We start from the raw sequence: 27,172 nt of genomic DNA on the forward strand, positions 1-27,172 counted from the left end.
CCAGAGTTCCTTGTCACCCCATCCCTACTATTACATTGTAAATTAGGCATATCATTGACTATATGTAGTGACTTTTGCTGACATCAACTTTCTGTTAAACCAGGTTAATGTATCTACAAAATCTTTGTTACAAGAACACATTATTAAGACTATAAAATCAAACACACAAAGCTAGGACATGCCACAAGACAGGTTGTCTGCACACAATATCTGTTGTGCATGTGCCTGATTATGCAGTCCTTAATGGTATGATCCCATGCAGAACAGCTAGTGCCTGGTTCGGTCCGCAGAATGGGCATTGCTGTCTTAGTAAAAACCTCTTCAATATTACATTTTTTCATTGTTGTTCAATGTGTAGGTATGTAGACTGTTTAAATACTGCTGAAAGGAAAGAATTACTCATTTCCCCATGAGTTTTTCTATGCTGTTTCTACTATAATAAAGATGTGAATAACTTGTCTATAAACTCTTCCAAATAGCAGATTTATGTGGCCTTTTTATGCATCTTGGGCTCCATTTTCCTGAAGAGAAATTGAATTTTTTTCTATTTTTTATTAAAAATATCTGCTAATTTGGATAGCAAATTGAAAGAGTTTCAAAAATACTCAGACTTACTTACAAAGTTGTGCTGATATTGCAGTTTGTTCTTCACTCTGTTGGAGTTGTGAGTGCATAATCTGTGTAGAAATCAAGACTGTATTTTTAGCGGGACAGCCCCACCCCACCCCCATCCCCCTCTGCTTTTAGAAGTAAGGTTAAGGACTAAAAAAAAAAATCAAGAAAAATTTTACTTAGTGCCCTGCCCGATATCATAAAGGAACTCTATGAAAGAAGTGAAACTGGAACTGTTCTGCAGGTCATTACTCAGCTGCTGTAACTGTTTTTTAATTCCCCAGGCAATGTACAACTCTTTTTTTCAAGACATACTTTTTTCCCCTCTACAAAGTAAGCACAGTCCTAGAAGTAACAGGTTTCTGTAATGCAGATACTCCTTTTAGGAGGTCTATTCTATGCACTAAATCCATGTTTGATCTGTAATCCTTTTTGTGTTTCAGTGTACATACCTAGTTATAGTTGTGCATATGTGTATCCATTCCTTTATCTGTGTCTCTGTGTGTGTGTTGCCTTGTCATTGTCTGACCGTATCATTTCCTGGGGTCGGGGGGAAAAAAGGAAAAGGCAGACCTCCCAAAGTGCAGGTTTAAAACCGTTACGGCTACTTAGAGACCTCTGCTATCTGAGCTGGCTAAGTGATAGTGATGTAGCACTAGGAGTCAGAGGACAGCGTACTTTTCCTCCTTATAGTCTTCGTCCAATTTCAGTTGCCTCACGTTTCTGACTTTTTATTCAAGTTGATTTTTTGGCCACTTCTGCTCTTCCTTGTTCTGCCTGCATCCCATCTCCTTAACCTTTCCTTTCCCTTTTCCCCAGGTTCCTTTTGCGATCTGTCCCTTCACCATTTCCTATGTCTTAGCACATCAGTTCCCTCAACTCTTTATCCAATTTTAGTGCCCAGTTTTAGTTAATTGGCCCTTGAAGTGTCATCCCTGCCCCTCCTCAGCTTCTATCTCAGTCCATGGTTTCTCCTCCCAGTCTCATCAGACTCACTCACATGGTGTAGTTAGTCCCTTTTGTCTCTTTCACCCAACTTTGTCCATTTGTTTGTGTACTGGATACTCTCATTCCCCAGACGATTTAAGCGCCAGTAGTATCAAGAGCCTTAGGGATGTCTGCTTTCCATTCCAGTGGCTTATTGTGCTTAGGCTTAGAGTATTTATTACAGACTTCCTCTCTCTAATTCTCATCATACTGAAGCAATCTTTGCAGAAGGTACACAGTCAGATCAGTGCTAGAAATTGGAGAGGATCAGTCATGATCAATGAGAGTAGATTTTCCTGTGATTTTTCACTGACAAACTTTTGGAAATGTTTTACATTAAAAAAAAATAGTTTTTTTCAAGCTCAGTCACATCTGGATAGATCTACAGGGTAAGGGCAAAAGTTACATCCTCCACACTGCAGTTCCTGCCAGTTGCAAGTCCTGTGAGTGAGGGTGTTTTTAAGATGAGCAAAATGTTTTTCTTACTGACTTTTCTATTCTCAGAAATGGCTGGAAAGTTTTAAGTAAGCGTTCCAGAAGTATTTAAGAGAATTTAGACATGTGTTATGTGAAGCTTTAGCACAACTTTTTATCATTCAGAAAACTTATATGAATAGAACAGAATTTATATGGAAGTCTTCGTAAGCAGTACTCATTCATGTCCCTTCATTGATACTGCCACGCTGACAAAACCTTTGGACTTGGCTGTGTTGCCAATAGAGAACTTTTGTCAATGTGTTTTAGGCAGGCTTCAGCTCAAGACTGTCATGTAAATTTAGACCTGTCTGTGGATGTGTCTGCCCATGAGCTGTGTTTAAATTCCAGTTACAGGCAGTGGAGATCTGGCCAGTATTGTCAGTGGAGCCCAAAAGTGGACATTCACTGTTTGGTCAACTGAATTGCAATGAAGTAAATTCTGTAAAATGACTGTCTATTAAGTGTAATGAGAGCTTAAACACTTGGCTTATGTATCGACACTAAATTTAGAGCCTGAAGGTTAGATGCCCTCGTCTCAAGCCTTGTGTCATTTGGAAGCACAGCGTGACTGTATCAGCAGTAAATTCTCCTTTCACTGAGTTTCTATTAAATGGCTTTGCAAATGTAATTATGCCAGCCTAGTTGTAGCTACAAACAATCTGTAGCATAGACTTAACCTACAGAATGCAGAAGCCAGTTCAGAATCCTTATATGTGATTTAGGACTGTAGGAGCTGTGCTGAATTAGACAGAAAGTTGACTTCATCCCAGTATCTTCTGTAGTGACCAGTAACAGATGTCTAGAGAAGATCATTAAACAACAAGTGTGTAACAATGTTTCCCCCAATTATTTTTTTTCAAGCCTCCAACAATTTGTGGCTCAGACTCTGCTCTGCCAACAAAAAGAAATGTCTACACATACTTCTTAAGACCTTCCGAGCATGAATCAAATGGAACTGGCACAATAGTCTGTTTTCTGAGCCTGCCAAAAAGCAGCCTTAAACTAAAGCTGATGATTTCTGTTCTTGCCTTGTTTGTCCTGAAGTTGCTGATGCTGAAGCCTAATAATCGCAATTTAAATTACATTAAACATGATTGACCTTCTCATTGTTGACATGCTAACTAAACAAGCTCGTGTGTGCCCTTCTGTTACGGTGGATATTGGATGAGAGTTAAGGGAATAGTTGGTTGTTAGCTATGGGGAAGCTTAGGCTCACTGAAAACATTTACATTATGCTAAATCTTGTAGAAAGCGACGAGGTGAATAAAAAAAAGCTTTTCCTCATGAAAGTGTGAAAAAAGCAGCAGAGGCAGAGTCTGTGGAGGAAATCGTATGCATGCAGTTATTCCACTAGCTTATATAATGATGGGGAGAACGCAACTTCAAGGCACACAAACCCTTCTGTGGAGGTTCTGGAGAGAGAGGGTTTAGGAACATTTCGGATTATATGAGGAAGGATTTGTGCACCATGAAGTTTGCATGTTTTCCTCTATTTCAGGTATCAAATAAAAAATATTATCTCCATTAGCAAACTTGCTTCTTACAGCCTATTAACCTATCACAACTATTACGTAAAACGCTCCTGCAAAACGTGAATTGTTCCAATTTTTAGATGTCCTGGTATCAACACCATTTATTTAATGTAACTTTTTATAAAGGTGGAAAAAGGAGGCAACTAGTGGGAAGGAGGAACAAAGTAGTGAGTTGTAGAGAGCCTGAAATCTCCACACTTAAAGGGACTTTTCCTTTCTACCTTGGTCCATGTATTGAGTCACCGATAGTGGTGTTTAGTCATCATCTTTTGTATCTTCTTACCTTTGTTCCTTATTCCTGCATAGATAACGGGGCAGATTAGGGACAGATGGAGTATCTAGTTAAGAATTCTGCTTTATAAGACAGTCTTTATCAGTCATGTGTTGAGCTTGGCCAAATTGCATCTCTTCTGGTTGTCTATGTTTTTTCATACAGTTTTAGAAGCAAAACTCAATTGTTTGTTTCTACAATTGTGATTTTTTCTTTTTAAACTTACTTCAGAATACCTAGAACATGAAGTAGACACTATAGTTAAGTTTTAATACATGCTGTCTCTGTTAAGAACATTTTAGTTTTAAATTACAGTTATAAGAGAGAAATCTGAATTTTAATTTCTTCAATTTTGGTATGTGTTAAGGATTGAGGAACAAAAATAACTGATCTCTGATTGAATTGCTTGTTACAAATCTAAGTAATTTCCAAATTTGTGGCATGATTAATACAAAATTTAAAAAAAATAGAAGGTAATTTCCAGTACTCCTGGAAACGTGTGTTATTTAACACATTTTCTAATCAGTAGTTCAGTCAAAAGCCATTAATTGTTTTTATGTTGCCATCTTACTGCATTGTGCTCTTAAATGTTTTATGGTACTTAAACCAGTGTATTTGACATTAGAGGTGCTAATGGTGATTAGTGTCTATAAGCAATATAAAGCTTTTTCTAGGTCATGGAGTAATCAATGAAGATTATCAGAACTACCAGGGAACACATTTCATTAATCACTGTTCATACTAAAATTTCTTTGTGGTCTCGTTAATGACAGGATGTTAAGGTCCAGTTCTCCTTAGTTACAGGTTTGTATGATAGCAGTTTTCAGTAGCTAAACAGTCTGAAATTTGTTCTTACAGGTAATACATTAAATTGTTTAACTAAGGACAGATGGCTTGTGTGCATTTTTGGGTAGGCTATCATAAAATTGCTTATAACATAGGCTTTGTCAGCTGACCTTTTTAAAGCTAAATATGTTCATAGTCAATGAAAACCTTTTATCGTGATGTCAGATGTAAATGAAAAAGGTGAAAAGGACCAAGCAGAAGGAAGTGTGGACAGTTTTAAATGATGGAAATTCAGTAGTAAGAAGTAGCAGAAATATGGACGGGATTGGAGCTTTCTTGCCATGGGCGAGTGTACTAGGAGCTTGCTGAAGAAAATGGTAACCATTGAAGGACTTTTTGAGTAGGAACATAGTCTGCTGACTCTGCTTCACAGGTGTTTATTTTATTGAATACACTATGAATAAGTAATGAACTATCTCTCTAGCTTTCTGACACCTTGTAAAGTTTCTTTTTCCTGTAGAACAGGACTGTAAAATTATTTGATCATGAACAAAACATTGTTTAGCTTGCTTTCACAGCTTACCAGTTCCCTATACCTACTCTTTGAATACTCAGATTTAGCTTCCACCCCCTTCACATAACGCCTTATTTTCTGCTCATGCTAACGGAATTGAAGACTCCGTTCTGTCTCTGTTACTGTCCTCGCACAGTGTGGTAAAGACACTTGCATTTCACTGGCAGTGTGACTTATTCCTTTGTTCCACTTCCTACTGTCCTGATACCATATTTTAGCAATAGAGTAGTAAAGTAGTATTTGTTACAGAGTTTATTTAGCAGAGCTTTTAATTTAATTTTTTTAAAATTAATATATTTTTGCTGTTGACATCCTTGCTTTCTTTGTGAAGGTCAGTTAATTGTAATAGCTGCGTAGTTGTTCTTCTGGGGTCATAGCATGTGGCCTGGTTTCAGAGAAGCATTGGCTTCTGCTGCTGGAAAAGTAACTCTTCTCATCAACAGCTGTTGCCAAAAAAATCCCTTTGGGCATTTATTTCTTCAGACTGCTTTATCTCTCTTATAAATTCAGGAAATGTTGATATTCTGTGCGTTTTATTTGCTTCAGATGATATATACCACATTGTTTTTAAAGTGTGTGTTTTACTTAGCTGCCAAATGCTTTTCATTGCCAGTGCAGTTTAGCAGATGGGTTTGAAGGGTTCAATTAAATGTAATTTGGGCTTCCATTTTTCTTCCAGCGTCTTTACATGGTTCCTTAAATCAACATCAACATTTTTCAAGGCTTTGCAGTAATCCTGTAGTTTGCTCATTTCTAATAATTTCATCATTGAGTCATATAGCATTTGGGAAAAGGTATATTCTGATTTTACATTGTTGGTTGATGGTTTTGAAAAACACGTGATGTTTAATAATGCCATTTATATTACTATTTAATCCATTATTCCCAGCTTTTAGTAAATGCTGGGTTCTTTGAGTGCTTACAGTTCTTTCATAATTTTCTTTCCCGATTAGATAAATTTTAAGGGTTAATTATAGGATCCACCAAAGCCTCTGTTGAATACTTTCTCGAGGGACACGTTTTGGACCCTAGCTCCTCTCAAGTTCCTGTTCCTACTCTTTCTTACTGGGTAATATCTTTGAAAACTGTGTGGCCTGTCTGTAAGAGTTGGGCCTTAGTTATAATCTGGGCCATCTCAATAGGCTGGAGGAGAGTCAAGTACAAAATAATGCAGTGGGTTGTGTATGCCCTTTAATGTGCAGCTACCGTTCATGAAGTTGGAGGCTTTGGGCTATACTTCCATGATTTCACATCCAGGTAACTCCCAAGTAACTAGTGAAAGAACAAGAGGAAATGGTCTCAAGTTGCGTCAGGGAGGTTCAGAATAGATATTAGGAAAAATTTCTTCACCAAAAGAGTGGCCAGGCATTGGAACAGGCTGCCCAGAGAGGTGGTGGAGCTACCATCCCTGGAGGTGTTGAAAAAAAAGTGTAGACGTGGCACTTGGGGACATGGTTTAGTGGATGTGGTGGTGTTGGGTCGACTGTTGGACTTGATGATCTTAGAGGTCTTTTCCACCCTTAAGATTCTATGATTCTGAGTTCAGGATTTACCTTGTACAGCATCCTCAGTGTGCATTTACTGAATATATCAATTCCTAAAACAAGTTTCTTGCATGACTTTGGTTTTGTTGATAGTCCTTTAACTTAATGAGTATTGCCTACCCTCTTCACCTGCTTTGGGAACTCCATGTAACTCTGCTTATCTTGTCTTTCCTCCTCTCCTCCACATTTCGGCTAGTAAAGTAACAGAATATGTCTCTTCCATACTGCTGGTAGATGTTAGAGACATTGGTAGAGGTGAGATGTCCTACAGATCTGAAGACTAGACTAAGCTTTGTAGCACAGAAACATGTCAGTAGCTATCCTTAGTGACCCGCTTTAATTTCTGTGCCAAAGTGGTTTTTCTTTTTGAACTGCAGTTCTGTTGAGCATAAACTAATATTTTTTTCTTTCCCTTGTCATGTGTTGTGGTATGGGCAGATATTTTGCTGAAGACGTTAATTTCTTCCTTGTTTTTAAGAATGTCAGTGTAGCTGTTAACATGAGCAGCTTTGTATTTGTATTTTCATATGGGCTGGTTTTGATATCTGTGGACTTGTAGTAGCACTATTTCATGCCTAATTTCATTCCAGGCTTTGAAACACAGAAGAATTATGGTAATAAATATTGTCTGTATTCTAAGAATTAAGCAGATGCAGTATGTAACTTTTCTTTGACTTGGTATATGTTCATATTTGGATGTTACTTGGCACTTGAGCTAGTAATCAAACATGCTGGTGTTAGTATTACATTTTTATTGTGAAAAATGAGAGTCGCTGAGCTCAGTTGTTGCTGTATGTTATGTATGCTTTCCTGTGAGCCATTGACCTGTTTTTTTTAAGTGTACTCCAAATCTTACAGTGCTGTGCTCTAGCCTTAAAAAGTATTGTTGCCTTGGTGAAAAAGTGCAAAAGTATGTTACAGTGCTTCAGGGACTGTAATGAATCCAAGAAAGAAAAAAGACTGATTAACTGAATCAGAAAGGTGTGGGTGATATTTTACAAGCAGGCTGATAGAATCTGTTCCCTCTTGACTAGAGAACTGGAGGGTTATTGGGTAGTTTTTTCTGAGAAATTGTTTCTTTACAAATGTGACTGTGGTCTCTAATAATCATCATGCTTAGATATGACTTCTCAAAGTTCGATGGTGGTATTTGTGTAGCCTTGAAAGAAGAGATGAGAAGGAAGTGCTAGGTTATGTAATGCATTATCATCCTAGACAGAATTGGATGTCAACAAGATTTTCGGTAGAACGTGATATTTCATTTCCGCTTGCATTTCTGATTACAGTGGCTACAGTTTTACATTACAACTTACAGAGCTGTGTGGTTTTTAGTTAGAACCTATTGACAGCATAGTGTGGTCTGCCTTTATTACTCAGAATTAAGTCCCCAAGCCTCTTTACTGAAGGCATAGCTCAAGTGGGATAACATACAGAAGAAAAACGCCTTTCTGTGACAAGAAGAATCTTGGTCATCAGAGTGCATTTAGAGTGGGTTTTGTTGAGCATTTTAAGTTTGAGGGATCTGGGAGTGCCCCTGAAAGACACAGTCCCAGCCACTAGTTTCCTTCTCCTTGGTATTAAATCCCTTCTACCGGCCAAGGTGTATGTTTGTTAAATGAGGCTGGGGAAGAGATCTGGCTGGAAAATGAGAAGAAAAAACAGTTTTTTGAACGATTTGTTATGTTTGTTTTTCAGCGATGTGCATATTGTAAGCACCTTGGAGCCACTATCAAATGCTGTGAAGAGAAATGTACCCAGATGTACCATTACCCCTGTGCTGCTGGAGCAGGCACATTTCAGGATTTCAGTAACTTGTCCCTCCTTTGTCCAGACCATATTGATCAGGCTCCTGAAAGATGTAAGTACATAGTATTCAAATGACACCGTTAGTACTGGGCTTTATGAAAACTGCTCTGTGGTAGGATCAGCTTAAGAGTGCACTTGTTTAGACCTGTTTTCCAAGTTTGCGTACCCAAGAATTCACATATGTTCACTGTGAGAAAGATGCAAGTTCATACTCTTCTGTTTTTAAAGACTGACAGTGGTGCACAGCAAAGTTAGTATTTTTCTGGGTTTTTTTTAATGACAGAGCATGGGAAGGGTTTACTCATAAGGCTTATCTTCCATCAGGTTTTAGTTCGAATTGATAGGCTTGCTTACTTGCCCTAACTCAAGTTAGAGCAACCATATTGCAAACACTTCAGCTAAATAATAGGTTTAGATCTGTTAGGAGCTTTATTTTGTACTTGTTCCAAAGAAGAGGTGGTCCTAAAGCTCTCAGTTTTATGTCGAGGAGAATAAAACTGTTTCTTTTGGTACGACTTTATTAAGGTTTAAAATGAATGTACTTTTGTTACGAGAAGATTAGTTGAACATATCAGAAAAGCAAATGAAAGGAGTAGTTACTAAGTATATTAATTAAATTTGAATTTCATAAGAACCATCAAGTTTTGTATGCATAAGAACTAATAAAGAATTTCTTGGCTTCATTGGGTTCACTGAATTGTTCGTAATTTGGGATGAAATAATAATTGAAATAATGATTTCTTTGTAGCAAAGGAAGAAGCAAATTGTGCAGTGTGCGACAGCCCTGGAGACCTCTTAGATCAACTTTTTTGTACTACCTGTGGCCAGCACTACCATGGGATGTGCCTGGACATACAAGTTACACCTTTAAAAAGAGCAGGTTGGCAGTGTCCTGATTGCAAAGTGTGCCAGAACTGCAAGTAAGTGAGACTTAAAGGACGTGGAGGATGGTGTGAGATTTATGTGCTGTGATTTTAAAACATGTATTTTATTAACTGTTCTTTTTTCCAAAAAGCATAGATTATTTGCCCAGGTATATCTGTTATGTTTTTATATTAAATAGCTGAACAAATCCTTGCGTTGGGAACTTTCTTCTAAAAGAGCTAAGGTGGAACTCTTGCACGTTACACCCCCAGAGTTACCATTATCTTAGCAGGTTCTGGACAGCAGCAAAACCTTCTGACTTTTTCCTCCTTTTATACAGGAGGATTTTTCTCAAATTTACCAAATTAAGGAATTAGTTTAATACAGTGCCTTTCCAGTCTGGGAACCTGTGCTCTTACTCAGCTGATGTTTCAGCTATGCACGTACCACATACTGGGTAGGTCGCCTGCATTAGGCCCTTTCTTCTATTTCGTAATATCTTTCAGAGGCAGTTAATGAGTCATTCTGAAAACAAAAACATGGCTTAGTTGGACAAAGAAAAAAAAAAAAGGACATGAATGACCATGATTGAATTGTTACACTGGGCAAATACCGAGACAACGAAACATAATTGTTGCAGTATTACAAGGGTTCACTTAGAAAACTCTGACCACTTGTACACTTGTTCTCATATAACCAATCTGATAGGCACTGCAGGATTCTTTTGATTGTTTTGTTTTAAAGGACTTACTAGAAAAGAAGTAAAGAGTTTTCTTCAGCTTTAGTCAGATCAGCTGGGACAGTATGAAGGAAAAAAGCCACTTCACTACTACCCTCATATACCTGATCAGTCAGTGCTCTGCTGTTTTCCAAGCAGAACACTTGGTATTTGCTAGCATTCAGATTCACCTGCTTTAAAGAAGATTGTTCCCTGATCACAGGCAGCTGATCACAAATGTCAGCAATGAAGTTAAGATAGTGAAGCATGTTCTAAAAAGTATCCCTAAAAATGTTGTACTGGTAGTTACAGTATTTGCTAACGAACCCTCTCTCTAGTGGAGAGGTGGAAGAAAAAGTGATGTTTTCACACCGATTACTTTATGCAGTATGGCAGTTTTATGCCAGTGTTGAAGAACAGCATTTTAAGCATAGGTCCATGCAAAGAGAGAGCATTTACTGTTTTTTAAAATATCAGGTCTCCCAGGTAATGAAGTAGTATCCAGGATGTGTAATGTCATATATTGTGAAGCTTTATCCAGGCAAATCTTGCTGCGTGCTTATTTATTGAATTAATTTATTTAAACTAAGAACACAATGCCTTTTAGATATTACCAAACTATTTGTCTTATTCTCTGCAAATTTATTTTATCACTGAAATTTGTGGTGGAGCTCTGTAATACATGATTGTAGGAAAATTGAAATCTCTTCATTTAATGTTTGTTTTGCTCTTGCAATCATGTTGGGTGACATAATAGGAGCTCTGGTAGTCAGAGGTGACGGCTCAGTTTCTTCTTTGGAAAAATACTGTCAGACTGTTTGTAGGAACAAGTACAATTGCATGTTCTTTTCAGAAAGAAATAAAGCACATATTTCAGATTTTGGACTGATTTCAGTACAGAAAGGCCATTAAATCTGCCTACAAATGCGTAAATGAATGTGGGCTGGTTTCTGGAAGCAGGAATGGTTGCACGGGCTCGGCGCTTGTTAAAGTAAGCATAGTGGTGTTCATTCATATCTACATATGCGTTTCAAGGCATTAACATTTGAGCTATTTGTAAATGGTATTCATCTATTTTCACGTGCTCAGCTATGTGTCTTCCTGTTTAAACTTTTCATTAAATAGATTTTTTGTTACAGCTTGTTTAAATAATTTTTTTAACCACTTGTTACTTTTCTTAGACATTCTGGGGAAGACAACAAGATGCTGGTGTGCGATACATGTGACAAAGGCTACCACACTTTCTGTCTACAACCAGTTATGGATGCTGTACCAACAAATGGTTGGAAATGTAAAGTAAGTTGAAAAGTTTCAGAATAATTCCTTGTCATTATAGGGGCCGAAATTTTGTTATTCATTTTATGCAGGTCTAGGTGTATGTGGACTGCTGTTGCAGTGTAACGTAACTTGTAGTTTCTGAAGGAATCCCATTTGTATTTAACCACGTGGCTCTACAGCTGCTCTGTAAGGGTACCTGTCAATGTGCATGAAGCGGCCTACATAGGACAGTAAATCAACCCCCACAGAGGAAAAGAGAAGCGTAGGATCCAGGTGGAGTAGATAACCATCACTTAATGGCAGCTGCTGTCATGATCTAGTGTAAACTAAAATGTAAACTAAAACCTGTGCAGTAGTGTATTTAATCTATACTTGATGGCTCTTTATATTCAGCTACTTCTGGCTTGCTAGAACAGCAGTTCTGCAGCTCAAGGGTTCCTTCGCATTTCAGGAGGACAGGATGAATTTGCTGTTTTATCAGTAACTTTGTGAGTAAGCATAAGTAGTAATAAAAATACAGTTTCAGCATAACAAGGGAAGTCCCTGTCCATGAGATGTATGTAATTTCATAGTCAGTATGTGGCAGTCATAAGATGACTGATATTAGGAGTAAAAAAGTTTGGTCTCCTAAGAAATACTCCTTTCAAGTCAGGGAGTAGTGCAAGGAAACTCTTCTTGCTGTTGCACAGGTTCTTCATGCTCTATTACAGATCTTGGGTAATTTATTGGTGTTATCAAGGACAGAAACTTGGTTTAATTTAGTTCAAAACAGGAAAATGTCAGTTAATGGCAGTTCTATCACATTGTGAAATATCATAATTAACAACTAAATTCTTGTGATCTCTAGAACTGTAGAGTATGTGCTGAGTGTGGCACACGAACAAGTTGTCAGTGGCACCATAATTGTTTGGTATGCGACAGTTGTTACCAACAGCAAGACAACTTATCTTGTCCTTTCTGTGAAAAACTGTGCCTCCAAGACTTCCAGAAAGATATGTTGCATTGTCACATGTGCAAAAGGTAAGAATCCTAATTTCTGTTAAATTGTACTAAAATGCCTAAAGCTTATGGGAAGCTGCATGACATTGCATTTCTGGGACGGGTGTAGACTGTGTTTGATGTACAATGCTATAGTACCTTGTTGTGCAACATCTTGATCCCTCATCCCTCAATACAATGAACAATAGCAGGTAGTCTTAATCTTAGCAAATAAGTAGTAATTGGCAGTTACCCGAGGTGTACAGAGGCATATGTGCTGCTGCTGCTTCTTAGATTGCGTCTATTTTGTGAGTAAGCAGACTAGAAAAGTCATCATCCTAACTTTTAAAAGACTTGTATCAACAGGGTTGTTTGCAATGGTCTATTTTTGTTAAATTTAAAAGTAGATGTTCTCAATTTTACGTCTTTTGCTATGCCAGTAATTTAAAAAAAAAGGCACTATTGGGAATCTTTTAAGAATGTAGGCTGTGTTTCATATTCAATGCTTTTGTATCTTGCTGTGCAACATCTTGATGCTGCTATACATGTTGTGGCGTCCAGTTGGCTTTAGTGACAGTTTAGGTCTTCATGTGTAAATTTGTTCACTGCTTGACATACTGGTGTATCAAGCTTATTTCTCTAAAATTATCTGTAATAAAACATTGGTTGCAATTTTTTATTTCCCTATAGGAATGGAAAACAGTGCTACTTTTTAATTGGTTTTTACTAGAATACTTTATATTTTTATTACTAAAATCATAGTCACACTAAATTAATCTCCTCAGGTGGATTCACATAGAATGTGACAGATGTCCAGGTAGTGAATTGGAGTCTCAGTTGAAAGACTACATCTGCACTCTTTGTAAACAAGGAGAAGGGGATCAGACTCAGTCATGTGATGTAATGGACACTTCTGAACTCATTCCTGAACCTGACAGTATAACAGGTAATCAAACATAATCTTTCTTTTTCCAAAATGCTAACATAAAATATGTAGATCTGTGGCTGTCTCACTAAGTCTTTTGTGAACCAGCCACTCATATTCTACTCTGTGGAGTTCAGCTTTTGCTTTATTTAGCAGCAACTTCTCAAGCAATCCATGGGTGAGCTGTCTTCTCAGTATGGTTTCTGGCTTTCTGCCTTCAGGATCCTGTATTGGAGACATGGGCAAGTAAGCACCTTAATAGTGGTGCTCAGCCTTCCAACGCTGGCTTCCCAGCCTGTAGCTGTAAACTTCTCATTTTTTTTGATGTGGTACAATTCATAAATGTATTCGTTTGTGCCTAGCTACCAGACACGAGCCAGCTTCTGGTAGGTGTTCCTAGAGGCATCCAGCTTTCCTGTTGCCCTCTTGCTATCTGTCAGTCTCATAGTGCCCGTTTTCCTTACTCTGTTCGGAAGGACACAGCAATGGAGGCTGGACTGTGTTCAAGGGACAGGTATATTTAACTAAACAGCTTTTCATCAGGTGTCCTTTTTCAAAACAATATATGATTAGCAATCTTGTTTTTGAGAGATTATTGTTTAAATGGACAAATCAAGCAAAAGGTGGAAAGGGAAGTTACAGAAAAGTGTAAAGTATTTTTTAAAAAATTACTCAGTAACAGTAAGGAAGCACAGAGAGAATTTGGATCTCTTGATCTGAGTCTGCTGGGTCATCCACAAGACCTGTGTAATGAACTTGTAACTGAATGCCTATGTGTATTTCACACCACGTGCTCTGTTGGATAGTACCTACTCTCATGCAGGCTGAATTTCCTAAGAGAACTACAGTTGTGGTTACATTTGGAAGTAAAGTAAATTCTAACAGATTAACTGCGCTACCACCTCCACGCGCATTTTTGATGCCTAAACAGCAATGATTGTGTATTGGTCTTTTGTTAAAAGAAATTGATATCTCAGTTGCATAAGTACCTGTGTTTTCAAAAGCTGTGGATAATTTTTGACTGGAAAAGGGAAGTGTTAGACTACAACAAAACTCTAATTTTCGTGTGTTCAAACTGATGTTTTGCATAAACAAGTCATTCTCTTTGATGTTAGCCTGTACACATAAGTGCATGCTTTTCGTGAGCAGTAAAGAAATGATGGAAAAGATGATCCTGGAGGAAGGGCAGTGACAGTAGGTAAATGTGCTTAAGTGAGCAGAACTCTGTCAGTGAACATGTGCACTGAGTTAGGAAGAAGTGGTGACTTAAACCTTTAAAGATCATTTCCATTGTGAAAGGTTAGTAGAGGCTGTTGGACTCTCAGGCTTCAGATTCTCCAGAAATTTTAGGAAGATGTCCAAGTAATATCCAAAACTTACACTGGAAAAACTCCCAATCTTCTGTTGAAAACCCTTTCAAATAAGGAACAGGATTGTTTGAAAGGATAAAGTTTTAAGTAATACTTCTGTTAGGATTTCTAGCTAGTAGAAGCATTGACAAGCATACTCTTCTCCCCAAGGAAGAACAGGACTGTCATCTCAACTACTAGGAGTAATCTGGAGCTATTACATCAGTACAGTCATACAGTGTTTTATACCCAGGAGAGCACTTTTGTACATTAAAATCAGATTTGGAGCCAATCTAAATGATCATTTCCTCAAAGTTAAAATATCACTTTAATGTTGGCAGAGTCTGAGAGCCGTTTTTAGGTGCTAAAAGTAGCATCACCTAATAGTTCCTGGCTTTTTGAACTTTAAAGAGACTTTTCTGAACAGAAAGCTATATTCATTTGACTTTTTTTGTCCTAACATCCATGGAGGATCAGTTCCTTTTGAGTTAAAACTTAACTATTGTTGTGGCTTAAACCCAGCCGGTAACTAAGCACCATGCAGCCGCTCACCCTTCCACCCTTAAGAGGATGGAGAAGAGAATGGGAAAAAACCTCATGGGTTGAGATAAAGACAATTTAATAGGATAACAAAGGAAGAGAATAATGATGATGATGATATATAAAACAAGTGATGCACAAATGCAATTTCTCACCACCTGCAGAAAAAAACAACCCAATGCCCAGTCTGTTTCCGAGCACTGATACAACCTCCTGGCTCGCTTCCCCAGTTCTGTCTGGAGCACGACGTTCTATGGCCGGGAATATCCCTCTGGCCAGCCTGGGTCAGCTGTCCTGGCTGTGCTCTCCAGCTCCTTGTGCACCTGGCAGGACGTGGGAAGCTGAAAAGTCCTTGGCTTAGTGTAGACACCACAACTGCCTGGCAACAACTACAAACATCAGTGTGTTCTCAACATTATTCTCATCCTAAATCCAAAACACAGCACTGTACTGGCTACTAGAAAAAAAGTTAACTTTGTCTCAGCCGAAACCAGGACAACTATGTATTTTGTTTTTCCTGCTCATACTTTTTTGAGTGCATTTCAATGACTTTCCTTAACTGGAAAAGCTTTTACGTGCGGAAGAAAATAAGTATTTCCTGTTTCTGTGCTCTATAATGATACTGTCAGCCAAAGAAGCTTCAGTAGCACCTTTTCCATGCAAATTCCTTTATTTAATATGAGGAACTTACAGATTAAGGTAACCTGGTTCTAAAGTGGCAAAATTTAGTTTTCATGTTGTTGAACAGGTAGGTCAAAAATCAGTGTTCCAAGTGCTGATAGTAGATGGAACCTCCTATCTATGCCATGAGCCGTTGTAGTATTTGTATAAAAATTTGAAGCCTTCGTGCTACAAGTTCTGTTGAATTTAGCAGACTGGAACTTGAGACCTTTTGTATTGCTCGGGTAATGCAAAAGTTGGTCACTACGTGTAGATTAAATTTTCACAATTTTCACAATTGCTTTACAGACATTTTTCACTGTCTGAAAGGTTTAAAACAGTGTCAGTGTTAATGAGAAAAAGGCGCTTAATCTTTAAGGAGTGCTATATAGTCTCCCTAACTTTCTCATTGACCTGGTTTGTCCTAACTCCTATCATATAATTAAATATCATTGTCCTAAGTCAAAAGGTCTAACAGCGACAGCAATTACTAATGGCAAAGTAATAGAATAAACATCATATCAATTTTAATAATGTCTTTGCCTCTCCTTAAGCTTGTACAAATGAAATGGAAATGGAAGGCGGTGGAGAGGACGCGACATTTCAGAAACAACCCATTACTGGTGATGGGCCTGATCAAGAGTCAGCTGTTGGATGTGTCACAGACGGTAAGAAAGAGTTTTGCAGTCTGAGAAAATGCCAGTACAGAACCCTTCAGAACCTTCTTCCATTTAGTAAGGTTTGTGGTACCTTAAAATTTAAGAGGAAGAAGTGCCTGGAAAGTAGTAGGAGACAAATAGCATCAGTTCTATTATCTGAACTCTCAAGCAAGAGTATCAACTTTTTTGCTGAAGAAGTGTTTTATTAAAGACAAAGATAGTCTTCAGAATATTTGTGTAGGGGAAAATTTTTTTTACTTGTCTGGGACTGGCTTTCTCCAAAAGCTGGAAATACAGTTAAATGCTTTTGTACACTGGAGGTTTATAGTAAAAACTGCTATTTGTTGCTATTTAAATACAGTTGTTCACGCTTTCTCTTCAGTTTGTAGCTGCAAATAACTGGATTGGATTAACTTGCCCTGGTGTGTTTTGGGGCACATTGTAGAACTTCTTTCTAGTTTATATGCTTTGTGGCTGTAACTCCACAAGTATCTTTGGTTAAGAATTTCTTTTCTTTTTTCCTTTTGTAAGTAAAAGATAATTTGTTTAATAAACAAATGTACTCATCCGGACAGGGTGTGCTGCAGTAGCTGATCATTTATGTTCTGGGAATAGATACATCTTATCAATCACCCGTGAAGTACCAGCCAAATAAAAGAATACAGATAGAATGGTTTCTGGGTCAAGTCCTTGAAATGTGTTAGTGACCGATACCAATGGCAAAGAACTTTCCAGTATGTCCCATCCACTCCAAGCAGATGTTGGAGGATGGTTGCTGTGAGGGGGGGGAAAAAGAAACCTGCATTTAAAGCCAAAGCAAAAAAAAAAAAAAAACAACCTTGCAGGTTAGCTGTGATTATTGTGTTATGCATCACAGCCTGTGGTAGAAGGGCCATGATTTAAAACTCTTAGTGAAGCCACATTCGTAATAAAATGCTAGGCTTTGAACTGTAGTGACTGAGGAGGTTGTAGCAGTGTGAATTTAAGAGTGCAAGTGTAATAGAAAGTAAGTGGCCTGTAAGAGAATCGGGGTCCATCAAAAGAAGGTATGCGAAGCCGAATTCAGAGCAAAGTAAGTGGTTCTCTATGGATACAAGACTCTGGAACTCATGGGTGAAAGGTGCTTGATTTGGTTCAAGGGAAGGCTAGACAAATATTTTTGACAGAAATCCATGAGACGTCAGTAAATTAAAAACCAGCATCAACTGTTTTCAGGTGATTTCCTGAAGTCTGAAAGAGCACTAGAAGGGAAATGTTTTTTATTTGTACTTGTCCTGTTCTTCTTAGCTGTCTGCTTTTTGGAAGTGTTGGGACAGTTGCTTAAAATACATTAGTTTATGTTAGCATACATCTTCAATATGCAGAAATTAAAAAGGAGAAGCTACTTTTAGCTGCCTACCTGGGAATGTGTGTTTAGATTCCTCAAAAATTAATCTTGGGTCTACTTTCTTGTGATTTACTCTGCTGTGTTTCCAGTGAAGAAAAATAATGAACTAAAAACCTGGACTACTATATACATAGGTACAAAGATATTTATGAAGTATATTTTAAGCTACGTATTAAATTCACTTAAGTAAGGTGATACGTACTTGGTGTACTTGATGTGTACCAAGTATACTTGTTGACCGGTACACCTGTGTAAGTTTTTCTTTTTCACACTGAGCCTTTAATATGGTTGTACTTAGTTACAGGCATATCACCAGAAGAAAAGACCACAGAACTGGAAGCAGAAGTCTCTGTTGAAATTAATTCAGCTGAAGTGGAAACGTCTCCTAAAAAGACACCAGCATCTGGTGACAGTCAGAATGAGCAAATGATGGAAGCGATGGAAGGTGTTCAAGCTGTAATACAGCAGGAGTTAGACAAACAAGTGGAAGAGACAGAGCTACCGCAAGGTAGTGCAGAGGTATCAGAAGTATCCACAGTAGACTCTCGGTCTCTGCCTTCAGTACCTGAGACCGTAACTGTGACGCCAGAAATGCAGGAGGCTGAAAGTAAAGGAGATATTTGTATCCCTGTAGAACAACAACAACTGGAAGTAATAAAAGTGCAAAAAGATATAGAAAAAGGAGAAACCCATGAAAAGTCAGAAACACCAGCTCTTCTAGAAGTAGAACCTTCTTCTGCAAATGAAGGTGTTGCAAGTAGTTCACCAGTTGGAGACAAACCCATAAAATCACCAGCTGAGACTTACCCCTCACTTCCCCCATCAGTTAATATAAACAAGACAAATGTGTCTTCCTCGCCAGATGTTTCATTAGACTTGCATTCTGCACGAGACGTACCGCACAGTCAGGCCCCAGCATTGCCTTCCACTGCTGGAAGTGCTCTCCCAACGACTTACATATCAGTCACTCCAAAAATTGGCATGGGAAAACCAGCCATCACCAAACGCAAGTTTTCTCCTGGAAGACCCAGGTCAAGACAGGTAAGCGTGTAGAATATTTCATTATATATTTATGACGCACATAGTTCAGATTTCGGTATAATCCATTAAATTCACCTATTTTTTAGAACATAGTATGCGTTTATTCTCCTAAGTGAATATGTAGTTTATTTCTTCCAAAAAGTGGTTTCATGTTAAATAATTGAAAGATCAGCCATCATAAAGGTTCTCTAATGAGAATTACAGTTTCTTTCAGCTTGTACTTAGAGCAAAACAAAAGAAAATTTATTATATTTTTAATACATATGCTACACATGCAGATACACATAATGCTGTGCCTTTTAACTTCTCTCTCAATCTTTTTCATATATGTATTTATTTTGGCTAGTACTTTCAAACTCCTGTTTCTGTCATGCCGGCAGATACTATCTTCATCAACATTTTTAATGTGTTGCAAATAATTTGATGGTTTTGTTACATTAGCAAATACCACGTAAGAACAGTCTGGTACAAATCGTTGTGGTTTGACTAGGATTAAATTTGATAAATGAAAAGAATCCTTAAGTCTTTCACCTTCTGCAACATCTTGTGCTCTATTCCAGTCGCGTAGTCGTGGGGATAATAGTACATCAATCTGTAGGGTTTATTTTGTGTTTGCAAAATTCTCCGCAAAAAGTATGTCAGTGTGAGAAATTAGTGTTTCATTTCTGTTCTCATCACAATTTATTTTTAGTCTTTGGGACTTCTAGGTTGATGATTTCATGCTTTTTTGAACTTAGTGTTAAACAACCTTTTTATATATTGCGCAGTTCTTTCCGTTTTTATGTGTTACCTAAGGATTCAAAATTCCCGGTTCTTAAGAAAAGGTATGAGATAGTGTTCTGAAAGGGTTAAAAGTATATAATAAAGGCAACAAACATAATATAAGAGATAAAGTTTGGAAGATCTTAGAGTATCTCTGGGGATTTTTTACCCTCATATGTAAGCATGTATAAAAATAGTTTTTCTTAATACTCTGTACTGTCTTAAAAATCAAATTTCTTTTCTCAGCTTGTCATGCAAATTGAAGAGGGGTTGGGGTTCTTAAGCAGTCTAAAATGAATTCAGGTTTTCTGTTGGGGAAGTTTATTTGTCTTCTTTCATGCTCCAGTAAGAGTTGTAGTTATTTTTCTGTGCAATTTGTCCCCTGCTCTGCATAGGAACCAGCATCCTACAGTAAAGAAATTAGTTAACTACCAGAGAACCTGGTGAGGAAAACATGAAGGCTGTAAAACCCAAACTGTAAATGCCTGTAGCAGAATAGATACGCATGTTAAAAAAAAAAAAAAAAATCAGTTGTAAAAGTAGCAGTTTATAGACATTTACCTCTTCATATGTGGTGTGAATAATGCAAATAAAACTGAGTTGAATTACGGTGTAGAAGTCAGGTGTAACACAAAATCCTAGCTGTGATGCTAAATCAATATAATCTGTTCAACAGTTTGCAAATTATATTTTAAATAAAAAGGTACTTAGCAGCTTAGCAGTACCTGTTGTGGAACTGGACAAGTTACTTCTTGTAAAATTCATGATCTGTCTTGTAAAAGTATGTTGGAAGTCTGTGAAGGTTTCTTTTGATTTCGATTATCTTTGCCTTGTACTTTAAACACCTGTTAAGATGGAACTTTTGTGAAACAAATAGCAATTTTCTGGTAAGAAAAGTATGAGCATACTTTGTTTTAAGTCCCAGTACACTTTCTTACTTTCCATTGATTATTCAGATTTAGCACAGATCGGCACCTTATGGAGATCAGTGAAAAAATTTTCAGTAAGGACTTCAAAAACCCCCCGAAGACCTTGTGGATACTTGAGTAGTGAAAAATAGACACTGTTTTCTTCACCTTCTACCAGTAATCTACATTCAGCTTAACTGGTTGGTAGGGATTTGGTCTTGGGGATCTGTTTCAGACTCTTCATTGGTCAGTTTTTACTTTTGTTAATCTATTTTCCATTTTGGACAAGAAGGATACAAGTCTTATACCTATAGATAATGTGTATTTTGAAAAAAGATAAAAAGTTTGTATATAATAGATGTTTTCTAAACCCAACTTTATTATTAGGACCTAACTTCTGTTTTCACTGAGTTTAGGAATTCTGTGTTTATTTTACTGCAGTTAGATTTTTCTAGGTCACTGTGCAGTAAGGTATGTGTATCATATTTACAGAAATATCTATATGCCTTAAACAGTCACAAAATTATCCTCGGTGCTGTAAGTTTGCCACGTTAACTTCCTCCTTTGGGCCTTTGCTGTCAAATGGCAGTCTGTAGGCTACAAATAAATAGATTTAGAACTGTCCAGTTAGGTGGGTGCTTTCCTTTTGAGCAAGATGTAATTGGACAAATCCACAATGCGTAAGGCAGTGTTTTAGCCTTTGGATTGCCCGCAGAAATTGGTTTAGTTTTGGGTTTATTTTGTTTGGGTTTTTTAATTATTTTTGCTGTAAACATTCAGGGGTTTTTTTAAAGAATTTTGTGCTTTTCCAAATTGAGAGTTGTGGATAGGAGCAGAAACCTCTAAATATATTTGGTTGTCAAAGAACACCTTGTGTTTTTATCTAATTGTGCTTAATTTATGTCATCTTCAAAAGTGCACTTTGTGATTTTTTTTGTTAATATTTGAAGTTATATGTATAGCAGTTCAGAATAAACCAAGTCATCAGTGGTTCTTCTCTGGGGGTCACTAAAGAGGAATTTTACCTTCTCAGATGCAGGTTAATTTTATGGGTCTGAGGTCTGCCTCTTTATGTTTAAAAAATAACACATAATGCTGCTGTGTTGCTTTGCGTCAGGACTTTGGTTATGTGATGCAGCTGGACGAGTTCCTAGCAACATGTCTTAGAGGGCAGTGAAATAAGAGAGAAAAGTTATGCAAAATAGGATTGGGGTATTTTTATTGATTAAAGATGTTATGGTTCCTGTACTTGGTGAAGCTACCACTGGCTCCGCAGCTGCTTGCTTTTGTTGCAGAAAGCAACAGTCACTGCAGAATTAGTTGCTTGTCCAGGACTGCATAGGTTTAAAACAGGTACTTCATAAAGAGTCTGATTACTCCGTGGACCCCAAAGATAAGCCAACATGAGCCACTTTCCACAGGTGGCAATATTCTTCTCTTTCTCCTAGAAGATTAAAATCTTTTAATATGTTGGAGTGTCCTATTCCTGTTCAAAAATAAATAAATAAATCCATTGCAGTGGGTTTATAGAACTTCCTAGGAAGAAGAGTAGGAAAAAAATTCTCTGGAACCTGAATATATTGCTCTTCAATTTTATAAGACACGTGCTTCACTGGAGTCAGGGGGAGTCCATGTAGAGGAATAGCTTCTGATTTGGATTTGCTTTCATTAAATTTAATGTGTAGAGCTGGGCAGTAGGATGAATGATTATCCCTTTCTTCAAAATCTATTAATACAATTGCTAATAAAATATATTTGAATAATTACTCAGTTTTGCTGTTGAATACAAAGTTATGCATAATCTGAAGTGATTTCCTGTATTGGATGTTAGTAGTTTGCATTTGTAGTGGGCTTCAGTGAAGTGTCTGCAACACCACTACATGACTCCTGTTTTGAAGGGACTAAAACCCCTCTCACAAACCATGAAGACGATATTCTGCTTAAAAAGGCTTCATGAGTCCCTTGCAGGGCCACACTATCAGTGTTGTCATCACCACCCTTCTCCTCCCCTAGCATTTGTGCAGGTATCACTGCTTTGGTTAGAAGCAACAGGAGAAAATCCATCTTCTGAACAAAAAGGGAGCTGTGTATCGATCAATAGGTAGGTACAGTCCCACCGATAAGAATTGCTTTCGCTGGTACAAGCTTATTCCGCTTTGGAGAATGTCTTTTCTGTGTCAGCATAAGAGCTCCTATCAGTAAGGTGCACTTCTACTAACAGTGTGTGTTAGGGTAGCATATTATCCATACCTACAGCTCCATCTAAGCTTTAAATCTGCATCCAGCCCAGTGAGAGGATCCTCTATCTGCCAGGCTTAGCATCTTAGGGCTTTGGTCCATGGGCTCTCTCCTTCCTGTTTCTGTTATCCTACTCCGTAATGGAGCCATATTGATTTTACACAGATCCAAAATGTACTTGTTCATAGATCAGAGATACTCACTAGTAGCTGCCAGCATGATAAAGTTTTTACGGTGCCGTCTGAGTTGTGTCCATACAGTGTCTTTTCCATGGAATATGCAGATTCTACACCCTTGACTACAAACTGCAAATTTATTCCAGGGGCAGGACCTCTCTGATCTTTTTCAGATTTCTGTTTTTTGAAGTAGTAGTCTTAAATTGCCATCTAAGTTTATTAATGACTAATCTGACCTATATCTAGTTTGAATTAAATCTTCAGAAGGAAAATTGTTTTGTTTTGTTTTGTTTTTTTCTATGGAGGTATACTTTAAATGTACTGGGTTTATTCTGTGTATCTGAATTGAACAAATTTGAAATAGTTATTTTTTGCAACAGCACTGGAAGCCATAACATGAAGTCAGTAAATGGAGGGCTTTACAACATATGCAGCATTTGTAAGACTGGTAGGTAGAGAGCTGAGAAAGATCTGTAGAATAATACTGAATAGAAAATAACAACCTTCTACTGTTTTTCTTTTATCATAAGTATTATTTTAGAATGCGTTTCATGGAAAATACTATGATTAAAGGTATCTGATTTTCATCAGGAAGATATTGGTGATCACTGTTATACGGCTCACTACATATTTCTAGGTGGTTTAAGAGATTTTCTAAAATGACGCTGAAAAATGCAAAGCACTGTGATGGGTTCGGATGTACTTTCTTTCTTAGGTATTACGGCTTTTTTGCTGTCTTCAGTTACTTGGTACCACTAAGTATGTTGTTGCAGTGGTAGGTGTTGAGAAAAAAAAAAAAAGATCGCAAAGGGTCTTTTTCAAGGATTAGTTTTTGTTATGGTTTTTGTGTTGGTGTTTTTTTATGAGGGGAGCTATATTTTGAACAGATTATATTTTGTTCACAACCCTAAAATTACATTAAGTATTAAAATGCAAATCCAGGTTTGTGCATTTGTGATTGCAGTAGATTTCATAAAGCGTTAAGCAGCTAAACACAGCCAGTGGTAATTTAGTGAGATCTCCTGACCCTTGCTGACATTGGGTTTCCTTTTGTTATAATTTACTTGCAGCTGTGTTGTTCAATTTCGAGGACTCAGGAATATGATGGAGAATTAGAACTTCCTGTTTCTGTCACAGTACATAATTATTGCCGTGGTTCTGATGTAAATGAACTGAATAGAACTTTCTCTTCAGCGTTGTGTGGTAATAGGCATTAATTAAAAGCCAAAATATAATTAATGCATCTCTTTGATGTAATTCATTTGTTCGTAGTATTGTGGAAGTGTGTGTTTTTAATTAAGTTTATCTGACCAAGAATTCAAATGTTTCTGATCTACAATAAAACTTGGATTAAATTTCCAATTTAATTCTTAACAATATGGTTCATGAATCATATACAATTCATTTTGTTTTGCAAGACCAAATATTTCATATTCAGATTTAATATTCTGTTAGCTTTTTAATCTTTTGAATATACTTAATCACTGGAGAAGTGTATCTTCTTAAGAGGAAAATAATTTTGTACATCCCAAATAAGAGTAGGTTGTTTTAGTTGTTGATTAAGTATTTTCAGCATGTTTGAGATCTTGAATTTTGACCCTTAGCCAGCATGTTGCCTTCCTTATAAATAGATGTAAAGATTGTTTCTACGATACACAGATTTTCTTTGTGTTGCTATACAGATTTTCTTTGAGTTGCCGTATTATAGGAACACTTACTATGCATTATGAATTTTAGAAATACAGGGAAACTGTACCTAAATTCAATGAAAGTTTAAACTTTTAAGCTTTATCTTGCTAAAATGGAATGGTCTTTGATATTAAAAGTATGGCTAGCATAGTGAAGTTAAATGGCCTATTGCCACAAACCTCCTGATGTAGTTGCTAACTGGTATGAGAGTGCTTAGTGAAAACACCAGATTTCGACAGAGAACTGATTCAGCTACAGTTCTCTTGACATAGCAAGGTCAGACTTCACTCTTGCCATTTCTGCCTGGTGGAAGTTGCTGCAGGCTCGAGGAGTGGTATTCACCCAACTGCAGATACCTGCAGTGTTACAGGTCTGCTGTAGTCACCTTGAGGTTCTCGTCAGAGTCGCTGGAGGGAAGTGGGGAGACGCAGGGTAAGGCTAATCCGGCACCTTCCATCCCGTGTGGTGAGTTGCCAACTGCAAGCGCCCGTTTCCCTTTGCTGGCCGTGCAGGGAGCCCAGGGTGGTTCAGCACAGACAGGGGGGACGTGTGTTTCAGAGGAGTCACCCCAGGAATGTGTTTGGGTAGGGCCATCAAACCTCTCTTTCTGTGGAAGTTTGCTTGCTTTCTTAGTGCCCGTTTCTGACTTGGAAGCACCTTGGCAGAGGGAGAACAATGATGGGAAGTTGTAAACATGAAGGTAGTCTTCTGGCCACTAAGCTGTTATAGGTTGTACAAGCACCCCCTTGTGTGGACAAAATTGTAAAGTGGTGGGTTGTTTGGTTTGGTTTGGTTTGGTTTGGTTTGGTTTGGTTTGGTTTTTAAAGTGCTATCTTGTCCATATTCCCTTTCCATGCAGGCATAGCTAAACTCCTAGAAAGCAGATTTATACTGAATACCACCATGTCCACACTGGGTTGTACCACTTGGACAATGTTGGCAATTTTAAAATGCAACTTTTATGCATAATTAGGCTTTTAGGTTGCTGACAGACTTTTTCTTTAGGATCTGTTGTGCCAGTTTGAATACTGAGCTATCTGAGCAGCCGCAGGTTGCTGCCTACCCAGCTCTGCAAGCAGGCGGCGTCATATGAGCTTCTCCTCATCTGCTTGAGGGTAAGCGAGCTGTTGGCTCATACTCACCTTCATCAGCAGATTGAGCTAACCAGCCTGTGCCTTACATGGATTAGGGAACGTCTTGCCCGTGATCCTTCTGGCCTGAAATCAGTTGAGAGGTAGCCCTATTTTCAGTCAGTGCAGCTGTTTAGCAAAACACCTATTTGTAGTCTGAGGTGAATGTACGTTTTGATGAGCTGTTGATTCCAAAGAAGCTGTTTCCCACACATTCTTGATGGAGAATATTTCATTTCAGAAACACACACACACACCCCCATTTTGTAAAGCTATCTCATTTTTCTTAATGCTTATTATTGTATAGAGCAGTATTCAAAGGTGTAAATGTGTTTGGGCTTGCCCATGTGAGCAGTTACGCACGTGTGAATAGTTGGGACTATTAGTATGCATGAAGTGATTCCATATCATCCGTGCAATTCTGCTGCTGAATGTCGTTCTTGGGAAGGTAAACGTATACTTTTCATGTGTTTGACTTTTCATCTGAGTGTTCATTATTTCTTTCACAAACTTAGAATTCCTTTAAGCATTCTAATTTGTAAATTTAGAATGAAGTTATTTATTAAGTCATCGATGGTTATCTCCCACAGTCTTTACTCAGGGTTCAAGGAAGTGTTCCACAGATTTTAATGTGTATGAAGAACTTCAGCATTGTTTTTTCTTGTTTATCTTAGCATTTTCTTCTTATTTTGCCATGTTTCTTGTGACAGTTATACAATATCTCACCACGATGGGAACTATATAAATAGGGATAATAATTAATTAAAAAGAGTTTGTAGCTGCACCGTATGGATGTATATTAGTACATGTATATAATAATGTATTAAAATTTGATACCACAGCATAACGTGAAAACATTGGGATAAAAAAAAAAGTTAGTAGTGGGGTTTTATAATGGTTTATTTGTGGCAAACTTGCAAGAAGGAGATACTTTGTTAATTACCATGGCTATTTTTCTTTTCTTTTTTTCCAATAGTTTATTTATATTCCTTTTGTTTCACACACTTCTCAAACTAGTTGTTGGTGTGATTGTCAGTAGTTTAGACTCAGAAGTCGACTAAGGCCATCTGTTCTTTCAGAATGTGATTTGACGTGTAAAAGGGGGTGTTATCGTCTCAAACTACTGTCATCTTCATTTAGTGCAATAAAATTCAGGGATATAATTTGTTGTTGTTATGATTGCTTTCGATTTGTATTATGCTTTGTTTATAAAACTCACTTTGTTGTTCTTAACCATCAGTTGGAGGTTAATACTTGTTTTAGTGTATGTTTCAATGAGAA

The 27,172-nt window shown here is 37.6% G+C and overlaps 1 protein-coding gene across 16 annotated transcripts in view; it reads left to right on the plus strand.

The window, feature by feature from the left end:
- KMT2C (lysine methyltransferase 2C) overlaps nucleotides 1-27,172 on the plus strand; it is a 197,350-nt gene that overhangs the window by 96,089 nt on the left and 74,089 nt on the right. For 15 of the 16 annotated variants that reach the window (XM_054816544.1, XM_054816550.1, XM_054816546.1 and 12 more), the window contains exons 8-14: nucleotides 8,479-8,641; nucleotides 9,338-9,509; nucleotides 11,353-11,467; nucleotides 12,297-12,469; nucleotides 13,213-13,373; nucleotides 16,456-16,569; nucleotides 18,246-18,988. In XM_054816544.1, coding sequence (XP_054672519.1) covers nucleotides 8,479-8,641; nucleotides 9,338-9,509; nucleotides 11,353-11,467; nucleotides 12,297-12,469; nucleotides 13,213-13,373; nucleotides 16,456-16,569; nucleotides 18,246-18,988 — 1,641 coding nt within the window. The remainder of the gene's footprint in view (nucleotides 1-8,478; nucleotides 8,642-9,337; nucleotides 9,510-11,352; nucleotides 11,468-12,296; nucleotides 12,470-13,212; nucleotides 13,374-16,455; nucleotides 16,570-18,245; nucleotides 18,989-27,172) is intronic. The other variant, XM_054816549.1, reaches the window with a different exon arrangement.

The sequence above is a fragment of the Grus americana genome, chromosome 2 (genome assembly GCF_028858705.1).
Source record: "Grus americana isolate bGruAme1 chromosome 2, bGruAme1.mat, whole genome shotgun sequence".
NCBI lineage: Eukaryota > Metazoa > Chordata > Aves > Gruiformes > Gruidae > Grus > Grus americana.